Genomic DNA, 17849 nt, shown 5'->3' on the forward strand with positions numbered 1-17849 from the left:
AGGAGTTTCAGATTTGCATTGTTTGTTTTTATCACCTAAAAAAGTCAGCTCTGATATGATACGAACAACATGTTTCCGTTTTGTAGGCTTCCAGTGGTGTTATTAGCCCTCAGCAAGTGCTAGCTACTAAATTAGCTCTGACTTTGTGTATCGGTGATTCCTACTAGGTAGGGTTCCTGTACGTGCACAAATTCAGTAAAAAAATGTTCTTGAGACATGCCTATTTATATTTGATACAAGATGCCTCTGCTCAACAATTTTCAAGTGAGATTCGCACTGAATCTTTTGTGTTTTATCTATCATTTAGTCCAGCTAGCAGCCAAGAAATGTTACTTTGATATGTAATAATCTTGTGATTCTTTGTGCGCTGCCGGTTATGTTTGACGGGCCGGCATAGCTGCACGAGTTCTTGTCTATCATTTACACCTGCAGATTGTGATGCTTTCTGCTCGCGATTGTTTCGCCATGTCCACTGCAGACATATGCCGGTCATTCTATGTTGAATGTGATATGAAATTGACATAGCCACTTGTTGTGAGATTGATCCTGACCGCTTTCTCTTTGAACAATAAGGTCCATCCCGTTTCCGCGCCAAAGGAGATGCTGCCCTTGTCTAAACGGCCGGCACGGGCGTCGCTCTCCAGATTGCGCACGCCGTGTCTAAACGGCTGTGTTGAACAATATATGTATCTTGCGATTCTCCGTGTGACGTGGTTCCCTGATGCGGTTTTGTTTTGTGATTCCCTGACGTTGTTCCTTCACACACGCAGGTGCACGACAGAGCCAGCTGTGTGTGGTGTGCGCGGGGGATTCTTCTTCCACCCCAGCAATCTGGTAAAGCCACTGGTTACCTCCCAGCTCTACTCTGCTGCACTATTCTGGTAGGAGTTTCATTTTTTCAATGCTTTTTTTGTCAGCTAAAAAAGTCAGCTCTGAATAAGTAAGGATATGTTTCAGTTTTGTAGGGTTTTAGTGGATTTAGTCCTTGAGTGCTAAATTAGCTCTGGCTTTGTCTATCAGTGATTCCAACTATATAGGTTTCTTGTATGTGCTTAACTTATGTAAAAATTTGTTCTTTATACATAAAAGTGCCAGCAGCTATTTACTTGATAGATGATGTCTCTTTTATAGATATGTCAAGGATGAGAATCCACTGAAACCCTGTATAAACTCACACTTAACATATAGAATACTGCTCATTTGCATCGTTATTCAAGTTATCTAATCGGCTCATCGCACATAATTTGATAGTTGACCACGATCGAGTAGTACTAGAATTTGCTTGCCTTGAGCTGCTAGCTACTAGCTCCGTATCGCATCGCCTGTTGCAGTAATGAATTGGCTTATCGTAACGGTTCTTGTATGTTCACAACTTCTGTAAAAAAATGTTCTTGATACATACAAGTGTTAGCAACTATTTACTTGATAGAAAATGCTTGTTCTGTACATACTCCAAGGATGAGAATCACATGATAGTTCTTTTCGGCCTTATACTGTATAAATGTTTTTTATTTTGGTTTGCTTTATGATTTAGCCAAGCAATGTTATCGAGAAATGTATCTTGTGATTCTTTGTGTGCCGGTCATGTCTGTGGGCACAACTGCAAGAGTTCATGTCCATCATTCACACACACGAATTGTGTTGCCTGCTGCTCGCAACCATTTCATCCTGTCCATTGTAGACATTGTCGGTCATGCTATGATGAATTTCAAACAGAACCGACATAGACACTTGTCGTGAGGTTGATTCTGATCGCTTTCTCTTTGAACAATTAGGTCCATCCCGTTTCTGTGGCAAAGGAGATGCTGCCCCTGTGGACCTCCAGATTGCTCTGGCCACCAACTTATCTAGTGTTAAAGGTATTGTTGCCCTGACTTGGAGTTGGATCCCGGTGGCATTGTGTTTGTTTTATGCTTTTCTTCTCTCCGTCGCTCAATTTTAGCGTCATTATCTACTATTAGCTTGCACCAGGCAAGTATTGTATACATTACTAATTTACTACTTAATCTCAGCTGACCATGTCCTCTTTCTGTTGTCTGTTTTTTGTGCAAAAGGAATGCTTTTGTACTTTAAATTCAAGTCTGATGAAAGAAAGACTCTAGACATACTATTTTTCTTGTTACCATCAGTATTAATACTATCATTGCCATCGTTCTTTCATCAGCTAATAAAATCTCAGGCGAAATTAACCCAACCTCATTCTGTATAAAGTGGAGCTTCATTTTAGTTTTTACAATCACGTAAACTAGACCTATAGCTAAAATGTGATAGCATGTTATACACATCGAGGCTTATTATTCTTGTCAATTCAAAATGAATGTGATGTCTTATGCTGAATACATTTAATCATTCGTGTGTTTTGACGTACCTGCAGGGTTGCAAGCGAACCTTTCAGAAATGATATTTAGATTCTAGAACGGACCGAGGAACCAAGTGAACTTGATGACTACTATGTGATTCCCGAGCCAGGGTTTGAGTAGCCACTGTTCTACCAAGTGAGGATGATGTTACGGTCGATGATGGCAAGATCAGCGCCTTGGCATACGACACCGCGTCGGTCGCTCTTGTTCAAGGTCTCTCTCTGTCTCTCTCTGTCTCTCTCTCTATGATTTGCTCGTCATGGTTCCCCGATGTGGTTTCAATTTGTGATTCCCTGACGCGGCCTGACACACGATAGTGAGCAGTAGTGGGATTCATCTTCCAATCCGGCAATCTGGTAAAGCCACTGGTAGTGGTTACCTCCCTGCTCTACTCTACTCCACTTTTGTACGTAGTCGGAGTTTCAGTTTTTGAATCATTTTTCTATCACCTGAACAAAAAAGGCAGCGCTGAATAAAGCAAAACATGTTTCAGTTTTGTAGGGTTTTATTGGATTTAGCTCTGACTTTGCCTGTCAGTGATTCCAACTAGGGTTCTTGCTGTATGTGCATAACTTCTATAAAAAAATGTTCTTTGTACATAAAAGTGCCAGCATCTTTTTATTTGATAGATGTTGTCTCTTTTATACATATGTCAAGGATGAGAATCCACTAAAACACTGTATAAAATAGGGCATGTCCGACAATGTCTCTTTTACTCGATAGATGATGTTATTGATAGAGATTCAATTCAGTTGCAAACTTGGTAATGTGTTACTGTTGCTTTGTCCAGGTGCAAGAAAAACTCACACTTACCATATAAACTGCTACTCATTTGCATCATTATTCAAGTTATCTAATTGGCTAATCGTACGTACAAGTATTTTGTAGAGTTGACCATGATCGAGTAGTAACAATGTTTGCTTTCGTTGACTTGCTAGCTACTAGTTCCATATCAGATTGCCTTTTGCTATAACTAATTGGCCTTATCGCTTTTCTCAACTCTCACACTAATGCGGCTTAATTGTGATAGCAGATCCCAGCCATAGCAGCAGTTGGAGCATGTTAGCCAATTAAGGCAGCGTGAGCATGAGGAGAGCGAGCAGGAGAAGGAGAAGGAGGCAGGGCACCTACGGTCGGCTCCTTCTCCAGAACCACGCGGCAGGAAAGGAGGTTAGAGGACTTTTTCTTCTTGGGACGCCGCATCCATGGAGCTCCGACCCCATTGCCACTGCCATACATGGAGCTCTGGCCCATGGCCAACAGCTCAAGGTCTCGCCCCACCTCTCCTCTCTCTCTCTCTCTCTCTCTCATTTCAAATTGCTAGGATTGGTGCTTCCCTGATGCGTTTTTTTTCAATCCTTGGAAGTGTTTTCCTCGCACACGTTGGTGCGACACAGAGCCACCGTGGGGATTCCTTCCACTACGACGTCTCCTGGTTTCTCCTCCGGTGCCCCCGTTCTTCTTCCACTTCAGCAAGTGGTGATCCACCGGTTCCCTCCTCTGCTCTGCTCTACTGTACTGTCAATGTCTTTTCTTGTTTCTATCACCTAAAAAAGGCATCAGAGAAACATGTTTGAGTTTTGTAAGCTTTCAGTTTTATAGGCTCTCAATTGCTAAATTAGCTCTGATCTTGTCTATATCAGTGATTCATACAAGGGTTCTTGTATGTGCCAAATTTTGTAGAAAACTGTTCTTGACGCATCAAATTGTTTGCAGCTATTTACTTGATGATAGAAGGATGAGATTTGCATCAAAGTCTTCGCCACTTTTGATGTGTCAAGGGTGACACATCAAACCCTTGTTGTACATATGTGAAGGATGAGATTCACATGATAATTTGTTTGGGCCTTATGCTGTATACAACTGATTTTTCTGTGTGTTTTATGATTTAGTCAAGGCCAATCAGTGTTACTGATATATATGTATCTTGCGAATCTCCGTGTGCCGGTCATGGTTCCCTCATGCGATTTCTATTTGTATTCCCTGACGCGGTTCCCTCACACACGCAGGTGCACGACAGAGCCAGTTGTGTTTGGTGTGCGCAGGTTGGATTCTTCTTCCACTCCGGAAATCTGGTAAGCCCCCTCCCTAACCTACTCTGCTTCACTGATCTAGTAGGACTTAAAGTTTTTCAATGATTTTTTTTATCATCTCAAAATGTCAGCTCTGAATAAAGAAGAACATGTTTACGTTTTGTAGGGTTTTAGAGGATTTAACCCTCAAGTCTAAATTGGCTCTGATTTTGTCTATCGGTGATTCCTACTAGGGTTCTTGTATGTGCACAACTTCTGTAAAAATTTGTTCTTTATACATAAAAGTGCCAGCAGCTATTTACTTGATAGATGATGTCTCTTATACATATGTCTAGGATGACAATCACATGATAACCAAATTTTGTTTTAGTCAGCAGCCAAGGAGTGTTATTGACAGAGAATCAATTGCGACGCAAATTTAGTAATGTGCCTGGTGGCTTTGCCCAGGTGCAAGAAAAACTCACACTTACCGTTTGCATCGTTATTCATATAACTGGCTAATCACACATATATGTAATTTGATAATTGACCACGATCGAGTAATACTACAGTTTGCTTGCGTTGAGCTGCTCGCTACTAGTTCTGTATCCCATCGCTTGTTGCAATAACAAATTGGCTTATCGATAGGGTTCTTGTATGTGCACAATTTCTGTAGAAAATTGTTGTTGATACATACAAGTGTCAGGAGCAGCTATTTACTTGATAGAATATGCCTCTTTTGTACATACTTCAAGGATGAGAATCACATGATAATTCATTTCAGCCCAATACCGTATAACTGTTTTTGTGTTTAATGATTTAGTCAGTAGCCAAGCAATGTTATCGAGATATGCATCTTGCCATTCTTTGTGTGCCGGTCATGTGTGTGGGCACGACAGCATGAGTTCCTATATATCATTCACACGTGCAAGTTGTGTTGCCAGCTGCTTGCGATCGTTTCGCCCTCTCCACTGTAGAACTTGTCGGTCATGTTGTGTTGAATTTGAAACGAAACTGACATAGACACTTGTCGTGAGATTGATTTTGATCGCTTTGTCTTTGAACAATCAGGTCTATCCTGTTTCCATGGCAAAGGAGATGATGCCCTTTGTGGAAACCGCTGACGCACGTGTTGCTCTCCAGAGATTGCGAAGGCGACCAGTGGTTCTAGTGCTAAAGGTAACATTGCCTTGACTTGGGCTTGGACCCCGGTGGCATTGCGTTTCTTTTATGCTTATCTTCTCTCCATCGCTCAATTTTAGCGTCATTATCTACTGTTAGCTAGCACTCGGCGAGTATTCTATACATTACTAATTTAGTAACTAATCTCATCCGGCCATATCCTCTTCCTGCTGTCTGTTGGTTTGTGCAAAAAGAATGCTTCTGCTGTTTAAAGTTAAGTCTGATGAAAGATTGTCTCTTGACATACTATTTTTCTTGTTACTATCAATACTATAATATTGTCACTGCCATCATTCTTTCTTTAGCTAATAAAATCCCAGGTGAACTTAACTCAAGCTCATTCGGTATAAAGTGGAGCTAGATTTTAATTTTTACAATCACGTAAACTGGACCTCGAGCTAAAATTTGATAACATGCATGTTAATTCAAAATGTATGTGATGTCTTACGCTAGATACATTTAATCATTCGTGTGTTTTGACATATCTGCAGGGTTGCAACCAAACCTTTCAGAAATGATATATAGATTCTAGAACGGACCGAGGAACCATGTGAACTCGACCACTACTGTGTGATTCCCGAGACAGAGTTCGAGCAGCTACTGGTCGACCAAGTGAGGATGATGTTGCGGTCGATGATGGCAGGATCAGCGTCTTGGGATACGACACCACGTCAGTCGCTCTTGTTCCACGTCTTGATGACGGTGACAGCCTCAAGTTTCCCACCACGCTCTGGTCGATTCTCGATAACAAGCTCCCAGACGGCTCCTGGGGAGACGCTGCCCTGTTCCCCGCCTATGACCGGGTCACCAACACCCTTACCTGTGTCGTGGCTCTCATAAAGTGGTCTCTTGGCCATGGTAAATGCAGGAGAGGTATTGTAAATCGACAAACTAATACACGCAACTATTCTGCTAAAGTACCAAATGAAGCAAAGTCTTTCAACTAAATGTATGCATGATGCATCCTGTTTTTTCTTTTCAGCGCTCTTTTTTCTCTAGGACAACATGTGTCAACAACTCTGTTTTTTGGCCCTCGTGAAGAGAAGGAATCCTAACCTATATGAAGTACATTTTAGAGAAATGATGTAGCTTCCTTATAAGATCCCAAAGCATCAACTATACAAAATAATGCTTCTGCAGTTTAAAGTCAAGTTTGATGAAAGAAAGAGTCTGGACATACTATTGTTCTTGTTACCGTTAGTATCGTAATACTTTCACTGCTATCGTTCTTTCATGAGCTAATAAAATCCTAGGTGAACTTAAACCAATATCAGTCTATAAAAAGTGGAGCTTGATTTTAACTTTACAATCACATAAACTTGACCTGGAGCTGAAACTTGATAGCATTTTTAATGTACATCAAGGCATTATTATTATAGTTAATTCAAAATTAATGTGATGTGTTGCGTAGGACAAATTTAATCATTCGTGTGTTTCGACATACCTGCAGGATTGCAAATGTAGCTTGTCTCCGACGATGGGGCCGAGAACCGCAGGCTACGTACCCTATGCATCGCTGCTTTGACTGACCTATCTCCCTGCGTCGGCAACCGCTTCTCTGATGGATGGGTTCATCACAGGGACTCGTCATGGCGCGCTTCATCAACACCAAGAGGAGACCCCTTCATCTTCATGGCCGGCCCTCAAGCAAAGCAAAGGTACCCATTTTCTTGAGTTCATCTAATATTTTAATCTGTATGTTCTGTTTCTTCATCACATCCAGCCCTGGGATTTGCAATTCTTCCTCCTCTCGTATACATGAGGACGGGTTCATCAATGTTTGACTCTGCTTGGATTCAGATTAGCCTGCTCTTGGATTCACATTGTTCTGTACACGTTAATTGGCCAGATTGTTTGGATTCACATTGTTTTGACTAAATATAGTTTTGGGTATTAGATTCGGATTGTTTGACCACACATTAGTAATCCAGATTAGAGGTGTATGTACTGAGATTTGATTCTAATTACTCCTGGCATATTTTAAATAGGAAATGTTGTTAGAAGACTATCATCCAGCCGTGCTTGGATCAAAATTAATGTCTATTATATTGTTTAGAGATTTTATTTTATTTTGAACACAAAAGTGCCTCCATTAGACTATATATGTCATGAAGATGGCCTCTTTGTTTGTGGGTACCATTCAGGTAGGTAGCTTAAAAGAGTTTGAAATAAGTTGTGCCAGGCAGTTACTATTGTAGTCCTGCTTCTAGTTCTAGAAGGATGCATCTAAGCCTGATTTGATTTCATTTTATTTTTGAGCACTATACTAATTGCTATCTGGTCAGGGAGGGGATCGAAATCGTCCATGGACGGACGCGCTGATGGGGACCTGATGGAGACAGAGAAGGACCACGAGGAGGTGGCGTGGGTCGACCCTGGCGGTTGGCTCCTCCTCCAGAACCACGTGGTAGGAGAGGAGGCACAAGGACTGCTTCTTCTCAGGATGCCGCATCCAGGGAGCTCCGACCCTACCGCCGCTGTCATCCATGGAGCTCTGACCCATGGCCAAGAACTCAAGGTCTCGCCCCACTTGTCCTCCCTCTCTCTCCCTTCTCTCTCATTTTAAATTGCTAGGCTTGGTGCTTTCCTGATGCGGTTTTTGTCTGTCATTCCCTTATGTGTTTTCCTCGCACAGGTAGGTTCAGACATAGAGCCACTGTGGGGATAGCTTCCAGTCCGACGCCACTTGGCTTCTGCTCCGGTGCCCCCGTTCTTCTTCCAATCCAGCAAGATGGTATGACACCGGTTCTATCCTCTGCTTTGCTCCCTATACCTACAATGTCTTTTCATGTTTCTATCACCTAAAAAATGCAGATCTAAATCAGAGAAACATGTTTCAGTTTTACCTGGTGATAGAAGGATGAGATTCACATTAAAGTGTTTGCAACATTTGATGTGTCAAGGGTACTTGACACATCAAAGCCTCTGTTGTACATATGTGAAGGCTGATATTCGCATGATAATTTGTTTGGGCCATATGCTTTATAACTGATTATTTTTTGTGTTTTTTTAGTCAGTAGCCAATTAATGTCAGTGATATATGTATCTTGTGATTCTTTGTGTGCTGGTCATGGTTCCCTTTTGCGGTTTTGATTTGTGATTCCCTGATGCGGTTCCCTCACACACGTAGGTGCACAACAGAGCCGGCTGTGTGTGGAGTGCGCGGGAAGATTCTTCTTCCACTCCGGCAGTCTGGTAAGCCACCAGTTCCCTCCCTGGTCTAGTCTGCTCCACTGTTCTAGTATGAGTTTCAGTTTTCCAATGATTTTTTTCACCTAAAAAGGCCAGCTCTGAATAAAAAGTACATGTTTCAGTTCTGTAGGGTTTTAGTGTATTTAGCCCTTAATTGCTAAATTACCCCTGATTTTCTTTATCAGTGATTCCTACTACGGTTCCTATGTGCACAACTAACCTAAAAAATTGTTCTTGATAAATACAGGTGTTAGCAGTTACGTACTTGATAGAAGACACATCTTTTCTACATGGTAAATTTCGGGATGCAAACCTAGTAATGTGCCTGGTACGATGTTCCACTTTTTCTTTGAATCGCTTCAATCTAGGTGCAAGAAAAACTCACGTACGGTATAAATTGCTTCTTATTTGCATCATTATTCAAGTTATCTAATTGGCTAATCGTATGCACAAGTATTCATATAGTTGACCATGATCGAGTAGTACTACCATTTGCTTGTGTTGAGCTGCTAGCTACTAGTGCCGTATCGCATTGCCTTCTGCGGTACCTAATTGGCTTATCACTTTTCTCAACTCTCACACCAATGCGGCTTATTTGTGAAAGCAGATCCCAGCTTGAGCAGCAGTTGGAGTTAGCCAAGCGAGGCAGCGTGAGCACTAGGAGAGGGAGGGGAGAAGGAGAACTTAGGTTGCATGGCACCAATGGTCGGCTCCTTATCCAGAATCACGTGTCGGGAAAGGAGGTTCGAGGACTGCTTCTTCTTGGGACGCCACATCCATCGAGCTCTTACCCCATCACCGCTGCCATCCATGGAGCTCTGACCTATGGCCAACAATTCGTCATGGTATCGCCCCATTTCTCCTCTCTCATTTCGATTTGCTAGTCTTTGTGATTGTGATTCCCTGACGTAGTTTCCTCAAGTACGCAGGTGCACGAAAGACCCAGCGTGTGGTGTGCATGTGGAATTCTTCTTCACACTCAAACACAGGTTATGGTAAGCCACTGCTTCCGTCCGCTGCTCCATGGTTCATGTAGGGGTTTCAGTTTTCAATTTCTTTTAGTGGATTTAGCCCTCACATGCTAAATTAACTCTGACTTTGTCTACCACTAATTCCTACTAGGGTTCTTGTATGTGCAAGACTTCTGTGAAAATATAAATATGTGATGTCCACCCCTTACTGTCTCTATTCTATTTTATGGTTTGGAAAACGCAAATCATGTGTTGGTCTGTTTTACAAACATGGAATAGCCAGTATAATTGATCTTGCCCCCCTTATGTGTTGCTCCCTATCATTATTCTGTTACCTTGTTAACTGGCCGTTAATCTCATTCTTTGTTCACCCCCATGGACCTGACTTGATGGTGAGGATGGCATAGATATCCATGCTGGAGGAGTAGGAGGGCAACGGGCAAGTAATAATAGGAACCACCATGAGCCTCACCATGCGCTATCCTGGTGAAACTATTGGGTGCAACGGTGATGGGCAAGACGAGCATGTAGAAAGAGACCACAACAGCAGCAGGATAAGACATAGTTGTTGAAGACTTGAAATACACATGAATGTACATGTTTCGATCTGATCTCCCCTTAATCTGGATTGCCTTCTCTTCACATGTATGGTTGGTATGTTTAGTGAAGCTTCTCAATAGGTACATGTCTTGTTAATAAGTGATTTTAAAATCTAAATAGAAGATAGAAAGAGAGGGGAGGTTGGACAGCAAGAGATAGTTATTGTAAAAAAGAAAGTGGGTCATGTTTCTCTTATTGCTCTATTCTGTCATAAATTTATAATGCTTGTCGGTCAAACACTAGAGTAGATTTTTGACTTTCTGTCGGTAATAATCAATGTCAAATGGAAAAAATAGAGAACCTTTTCGTGGAGAAAATTGAAGTCCTTATTCTGGTCATATAAAATACAAGATGTCCACCCCTAGTGTCTCTAGTCTATTTTATGCTTCAAAAAATATAAAGCATTTGTTGGTTGTTATATTTGTAGAGAAGAGGCAATATGGAGGATTTGTTTTTCTCAAGAAAGGAATAAATGCAATCATGGGCTTGGCTATTAATCTAATTTTGATGGCTGTAGGGTTGTTTAGATGCATCATAAGACATTTTTATAGAATTGAAATACACCTGAACAAGTTGTGATCATCTGGAATGTCGTGTCTTCACATAAAGTATAAATATAAGATAGGAAAAGAGGGAAGGTCTGAAGAGCATGAGATAGTTAGTTATTGTAAAAAAGAAAGGGGGTTCTATTCTCTAATATCTCTTATTCCATTGTAATGCTTGGTGGCAATAAACTAGAGTAGAACTTGATTTTCTGTTAGAGCTAATCAATGTCAAATGGACACCCTTTTCCATGCAGAAAAGTAAAGTCCTTACGATAGTCATGTAAAATGTGAGAGGTCCACCCCTATTGTCTCTAGTGTACTTTATATATGCTTCAGAAAATATAGAGCATGTGCTTTTTGTTATATTTGTAGAGAAGAAATATGGAGGATTTTGTTTTTCTCAAAAGAGGATTGATTAGAAAGGTGGGCTTCATTCTAACATGTTAATCTGATTACACATAGGAGCTGGAGTCAGTTTTCTAGTGATGGACTAGGATTGAAGCTACTCGACGAGGCACAAACATGCTACTATCTTGCTAGGCTGTGGTCTTCAGTTCATGTCGTGGCTGGGTTGTTGCCAGTTACTTCAACTAGTCAGTTTTCTTGTTCTGCTTGCTCCAGTTACATTATGTCCTCCCAACCGTTGTCTGATCATGAATACGTTGTCACATTGTGCCTTTTGTTTCTGAAAGATAAAACCTTGTAATTTTATTATATTACGAAGCCAAGCCGCGCACATGGGTATTTTTTGGGCTACCCCAGCTTTCAGGATCCAGACACTTCAAAATTGTTTTCTCAAGCTTCTTTTGATGGTATTTAGAAACTTGCATATGCTCATTTATTTCAGTTTAGTAAGCAACTTGAGCAAAATGAGTCCACAAATTATCACCAGGCACGAATGTCTCAGGTTGACAAAATCGTCTGCCAGAGTGTGTTTTATTCAAAGTCCTCATTATAGCCATATAATATTCGAGATGTCCACCCCTACTATCTCTTGTCTATTTTATGCTTGAAAAAATATAAAGCATGTGATTGTTGTTGTATTTGTAGAGAAGAGGTAATTTCTAGGATTTTGTTTTTCTCAAGAGAGGAGTAATGAAATTGTGTCTTGACTCTAACCTGTTAGTTTGATTTTGATGGCTGTAGGGTTGTTTAGTTGCATCATAAGACATCTTTGTTGAATTATCTGGATCGCCTTACCTTGACATGTCCTGTTAATAAGTGTTTTAAAGAAATATTATAATTTAGAAAGAGAGGGGGAGGTTAGCAGAGTATCAGAGATAGTTAGTTACTGTAAAAAAGAAAGGGGGTCCTATTCTCCATCTCTCTTATTCTGTTGTTATGCATGTATCTTCCTGATATACTAATATAAAGTATAATTCATGTGATTCTCTCTGTTAATGGTGATGAATCAGTCTTGCAATTGAGGTGCAAGGGCCATTTTGTGTGCTTTTGCCTCGTAGTTTCCTATTCAATGTACCTCTCGTAGCTGCTGATTTTGATGTGTTTGGGTTCACTATCTTAGAGCCTGTTCGGACTCTCTCTGCTCTCCAACTCCACGCCGGAGCGGAGCAACATCTAGTTCTAATTTGGGGAGTGGCTGAAAAGGTGCTCCACGCGCTCTGCTCCAAACAGGGCCTTAGTTGATGATGTGATTGGATTCCATATGATTTTAAAATGATCTGGAGATTGCTTATCTGGCTCAACACCAACACTTGATCAGAGATGGACATCTTCAATGATCCAATGCTTTTGCTTATCTGACTTTTGTTGGTGCTTTTATTCTGAAATCTAAACTACTGCTTTTATCCGTCGTTAAATTCATATTATACTTGATGTAGACTGTTTGTTATATGAAGTGCTAGCCTACATGTACTTGGTCAAGAGCAACATGTGGGTTTTTCTAGGACTTGGTCACAAGGCACATTATGTTAATTGTAGCCTGCTTGATGTATAGACTCATGCAAGGACAATAATTAGCACCTAAAAATCATTGGTAGTGGTACTTCCATGTTAGAGTTGCTTATGGTAGCTACACCTTTCGCAAAGCCATTCATCTGTTGATTGTTCCAGAGGCGCCAGCTTGTTGGCAATTCATGTATTGTTTGCTTTGACGCGTGTTTTAACCACTTTACATTGGTCTCTTAATAATGGTATTGTTTTGGCTTCTTGCGGAAACAAGTAAATCTGCACCTGCATGGTTCTTTTTAAAATATTTCCTAGGATTCCCTTTTCAAGATGACATGCTTAGTGTTGTGGAGGTCCATGTTATCATGTCGAACCAAAACATGCACGCTTTGAACTTTTTGTAACAGCAACTTGTCTTGATTTATGAATTGACAGAGTGTAATTTCTGCATGCAGGGAGTGGCTCTCTGACGTTGCTCCTCGAGGATGATGCACTTGAAACCCTCTTTGGTGAGTTCCTGGTCTCCTCCCTCTCTCTCGCTTGTGTCCTGAGATTGTCCTGCTCGATAGCCATGGTTGGCACTAGTGCGAATCATCGACCGAATGATTGAGGCCTTGGTTATGTATGTGGCCATGCTTCCTTACTATGCTGGTGGTCCTCCGGCCACCACAAGTGTTTTGTGTTGATGATTGGTGTGACGTTTTTTTAGCTGGGGCTAGTTTCATGTTGTGCACTTGGCCATCATCTTCATAGTTCTTACTGTAGTGTAGCTATTTTTGGTGTTTTATCATGCCATTGTCCTAATCTGCTTGTGGATGAGATGCTGGCCATTGAGTTGATTTGTCATATCATGGTTCGAATTGCAAATAGAACTTGCTACTGTGGAAGTTTACGCGGTTTAGAGATTGGCCTGGTTTAGTTAATTGCTATGGAGTAATTTTGATAAGAACTAGAGTAATTTTCTTGTTGTGGGTATATAGCTTGTTTACTTTCAGATGATGTTACTTTCTGGGTCTATTTTCCTGAATTGGCATGGTATAATAACTACATGTTGATGGTTATGCTACTCCTTGGCCATGCTCTTGTTTGATAGGCCTGGAAAAAGAGATAGATATTCTCTACTAGATGTTTTACCAAGTGTTAGTGGTTTGTGCTGCTGATAAGAAGTGTGGCATACTTGAGCTAATCCTGTGTGCAGCTAATCCCAACATGGTTTGACTAAGCAGCTTGTTTACTAGATTTTTTATTTGCTAAAAAATTGAGACTCTTGTTGTGCATCAGATACCCGAGTTTGGTGCCATGGAGATCGACGATGAAGATGTCATTGCCCACAAAAGTGTCAAGGCATTGAAGAGAGAAGACATGTCCCCTGAGAGCCGAGATGTGGAAAGCATTAGGTAAAGTGGCAAGAGGAGCCGGATGTGCAGCTTGTGCTTTTCTTTGTTGGCTGGTGGTTGCTGCTGAAGTGCAGATTGATGATGCCTGGTGATATTGAAGTCCTAGTAGATAGATATGCCCTATGATAATTGTTTTCTTGTTGGTGGCTTACTTGTCGGCTGGTAGGTATTGAGTCGATGAAGTACCTTGTCGAATTCTCAGCTCTTGTTGATGTTCTCTTTTCTCGATGGAGAGAGAGAGTGATATATGAAGTGTAAATTTCTGCATATTTTTTTCCACGAGTCTCTCCGAAATGAAACCGGGAATTGTGTGCCATGCCAATCTATCAATCTCTCTGTCTGTGAGTTGCCGAGAAGTTTCAAGCTGAGTGATTTACATAATGGTAGTTTGTGCAAGCATGCATTTTATGATTGTTGTCTGCCTTGGCTTATGAATTTTTGTTCACCAATAAACAGTTTGCAATGTACTCCCTTTGTAAAGAAATATAAGAGCGTTTAGGTCACTATTTTAGTGATCTAAATGCTCTTATATTTCTTTACAGAGGGAGCAGATGTCTTGACTTGTCTTGTAGGAAGGAATATTGATAGATAGATGTATCATGGAGGCCTATCTAAATCAGCCCCTCATGATATGCAATGTAGGTGATGTGGTTTCTGGCGGTGTTGTGGACGGGTCATTTGGAGTTGGTCCATGCTCGAGGTGAGGTATATGTCATTGTATTTATTTAGTGTTTTGTTTAATTTGTTCCCTTGTCTGCCTAATAACTAGCTAGCTAGCTAGTACATCATCACGCCTCGTATCCTGACTAAGTGCACGCACAAGCAACAATTTATGCCTTATTTCTCCTATGGACATGGCATGGCATGGCATATCTCTGTTGGTAGGCTTTTGCCGTGAACATCTAGTTGAACATGCGTCCAAAACATCTACTTGAACCAAAATCAAATATAAAATTGAATGCCAAAATGGCCAAAGAAAGAAGACACAGCAAATATTTTCATGGATTTTGGTGTTGACAGCAAGCAAAAAAAAACGCCCATGACCATTGGTCGTCTAACAGCCACACTGGTAGCTAGTCTTGTACTCCATGCAAATGCGGATGCCATTTGACATTTTAGCTAGTCTTGTACATGCAAATGCGTACTAGCAAGCAGAGCAGTTACATAAGTTGTGCAAGAAGAGGACATGATAGCTAGCTAGTATAGATACGATAGATATCACCCGAGGAAGCCAGCTAACACACGTATAGATAGTATCTTATCATATTTCGTTAGACTGAGCGGCTGTTTTTTTTTAGTTATGATTTGGACTCCCTTAAAAGACGCTAGCAGTTAGTGCGTACCTATTAATTACTAGGACGGAGGAAAAATCAACAGATCTCCTTCCACCTTCCAAGGAAACTTAACCGATGGAAACCCACTTTTCAAGGAATTGGATTTAATCCTCTCCCAAACCAACGCATCCATTATTCCCTCCCCCCTCGATCCAGCCTGCCTTCTTCCATTCGATCCTCATGCCTCACGCGGATCGACCACCCATCCCACGGCTGGCCATGTTCCTTGCCGGCTCGCTGCTCCCCATGATATGAGGGCGCCGGCCTCTCCTCTCTTATATATACCGCCTTGCTTTGTTTGCTCCTCCTTTTTCCTTAGATCCAACACCCTGCGCTCGTCTCTGATCGAATGCGTCCATGCCCGATGCAACACATGTGGTGCTCGTTCGTATGAGCCGTCTGTCTTGGGCACCCTGGCCATGCCTACCTCACTCGTCCACTCTATCTATGTATGTAAGATCATGCACTACCTTCTTCATCTAACTTGCTTCTTTAAGGAAATCAACCTTGGTGCTTAGACTCTGATGCGTTTTTTCTTTCTTTTGGACCTGGCGATGCATCTATTTGACATGGAGGCACAGACAAGAGCACACCTGGGCACCAGTCATCATATTACTAAACCACAGTATAGAAGCAAAGGTTAGTGGAAAACCAAACTGTACATGCATCGGCATCTGTTGGTTGGATGCTTCCTTTCATTTTGTTTTGTCGTCCTTTTCTCTTATGATGAATTAATTAATGTGTTGCTCTGCTCTAGTGGATCTCAATCTGGACTGTATCGAGCTACACAACCCATACGAGCCAGCTGGCAAATCCAATTCCAAGGTAACACTATTCCCTTCAAACGTAGAATGATGTAGAAGTTTCGAACATTTTCTATATAGCAGCAAGGTGCACATTGAGAGTAAGCACACATAGCGTGTCTCTGAATTCTGCTTTGTTGCTAATTAACTGCAAGAACGGTTTCAGAGATACTAACAAACAATGGTTTGTGTTTGGTTTGCCATTGTACATACAGTCCAATTCATCAAGTACAAACAAATATAACTTGTAGGTCTATGCTATATATGTCTGTATTATTCCTGTTCGTTTTTTATGCACACTTACATGCTATAGAACCCTAGCAGACAACCTCATACGTATACTGCCCCTTGTAATTCTCGGTCTAGTTCAGTTCTCACTAACCTATGGTACATTGATGGAGCAGATAATAGGAAATCTACTTACTAGTGAATCATGACCAATGGTACATTGATGGAGCAGATAATAGGAAATCTACTTACTAGTGAATCATGAGCTAATGAATTTCAGAATAAGCTACTAAAATACAAGCTAGGTAGGTAGTGCAAAACATAACATTCGGCATTGTTCATGAGCAAATCACTAAGATATGTTAATGCCAAAATGAAATTTGGTTATCAACTAAAATGAGTGAAGAACAAGACGATGTGAAATATAAAATGCAAGACGTGCATGCATCTCGTGTTGCTTAACTAGCAGCGAGCTTGGTGTCTCCGGGTGTGGTTGGTGTGGCGGTGGTGTCGACTTCTCCTTGAAGTATTTGTTCCTCCGGCAATCTCATCCTCGCGGTGGCTCTTACTCCTGAGTTGTTGTGTGTACAGGTGGATTTGTTCAGGGTTCGGTGGCTGATGTTGTTCCTGTAAGCGGAATTAAAGACATGTGTTGGCTGATGCAGTTCATGTTTAACTTGCTGGCAAAGCACCGGCCAATACATTGTTGGAAGACTTTTGGGATGTGAAAAATGAGAGAGAGGAGAGCGCGCTAATGCTCCGCTGCCACTGGTTGCTGCTGCTGCTGATCTCTCTGGGGAGAGATGGTCTTTTAAATGAGAATTTGAGCTAGGGTTGTGCATGCATTTATTCAACGCGTTATGCTGCCAAAATTTCTGGTCGAAATTCCCACGACTTGTCGAAATTTTGTCCTTCTTTGTAAGGAAACAAAACGTTTAGGGTGTCGGATGCAAAATGTTAGGGTCTTGGCTGCAAGATTTTGTAATTTGTGAGGATGTAAACAGAAATTAATTTTAACATTTGTTCCGAATTCCGAAAAATATTAGTACTTCGATGTTTGTTCACTTATTTTCAGAAAATGTTTGAAAATTAAAAAGTATTTTAATTTCAGTTTTTTTTTGCCTTTCGGAAAATGTTAGACTTGTTAGGTATTAGTCTAAAATTAGATAACAAGCAGATTAAAATTAGCAAACCAACCACCTGAAGAAAAGCAGATACAGTAGATAACACACCAAAAAAAATAGTGTGCATATACTCTCAAAGCTTCAATTACTAGTGTGCGCGCATCATACATCACAAGATTCAGATTCAAACCTA

At 41.1% G+C, this 17849-nt stretch overlaps 1 protein-coding gene across 19 annotated transcripts; it reads left to right on the forward strand.

Annotated features, from left to right (window-relative positions):
- Positions 1 to 73: 73 nt before the first annotated feature.
- LOC123174229 (uncharacterized) lies at positions 74 to 17600 on the forward strand. Of its 19 annotated transcripts, XR_006486882.1 has the most exons (22): positions 74 to 167; positions 574 to 834; positions 1776 to 1859; positions 2375 to 2573; positions 3394 to 3629; positions 3727 to 3839; positions 4370 to 4435; positions 4560 to 4633; positions 4764 to 4840; positions 5444 to 5551; positions 6046 to 6427; positions 7005 to 7212; positions 7840 to 8072; positions 8190 to 8288; positions 8685 to 8749; positions 9354 to 9591; positions 9676 to 9741; positions 11325 to 11455; positions 13226 to 13279; positions 16077 to 16140; positions 16259 to 16326; positions 17124 to 17600. XR_006486882.1 is itself a non-coding variant. In XM_044590011.1 (9 exons), exons 2-9 carry the CDS (start codon positions 9572 to 9574, stop codon positions 17149 to 17151), a joined length of 498 nt encoding a protein of 165 aa, XP_044445946.1. In that variant the 5' UTR covers positions 8993 to 9074; positions 9354 to 9571; the 3' UTR covers positions 17152 to 17600. The 19 variants fall into 19 exon arrangements, 4 of the variants coding, with proteins under 4 accessions (XP_044445946.1, XP_044445947.1, XP_044445945.1 ...); XR_006486872.1 differs by lacking the exon at positions 4764 to 4840; XR_006486871.1 differs by lacking the exons at positions 4560 to 4633; positions 4764 to 4840 and having other exon boundaries at positions 574 to 686; positions 771 to 834.
- Positions 17601 to 17849: the final 249 nt, after the last annotated feature.

This window comes from Triticum aestivum, unplaced genomic scaffold (genome assembly GCF_018294505.1).
Source record: "Triticum aestivum cultivar Chinese Spring unplaced genomic scaffold, IWGSC CS RefSeq v2.1 scaffold86462, whole genome shotgun sequence".
Lineage (NCBI taxonomy): Eukaryota > Viridiplantae > Streptophyta > Magnoliopsida > Poales > Poaceae > Triticum > Triticum aestivum.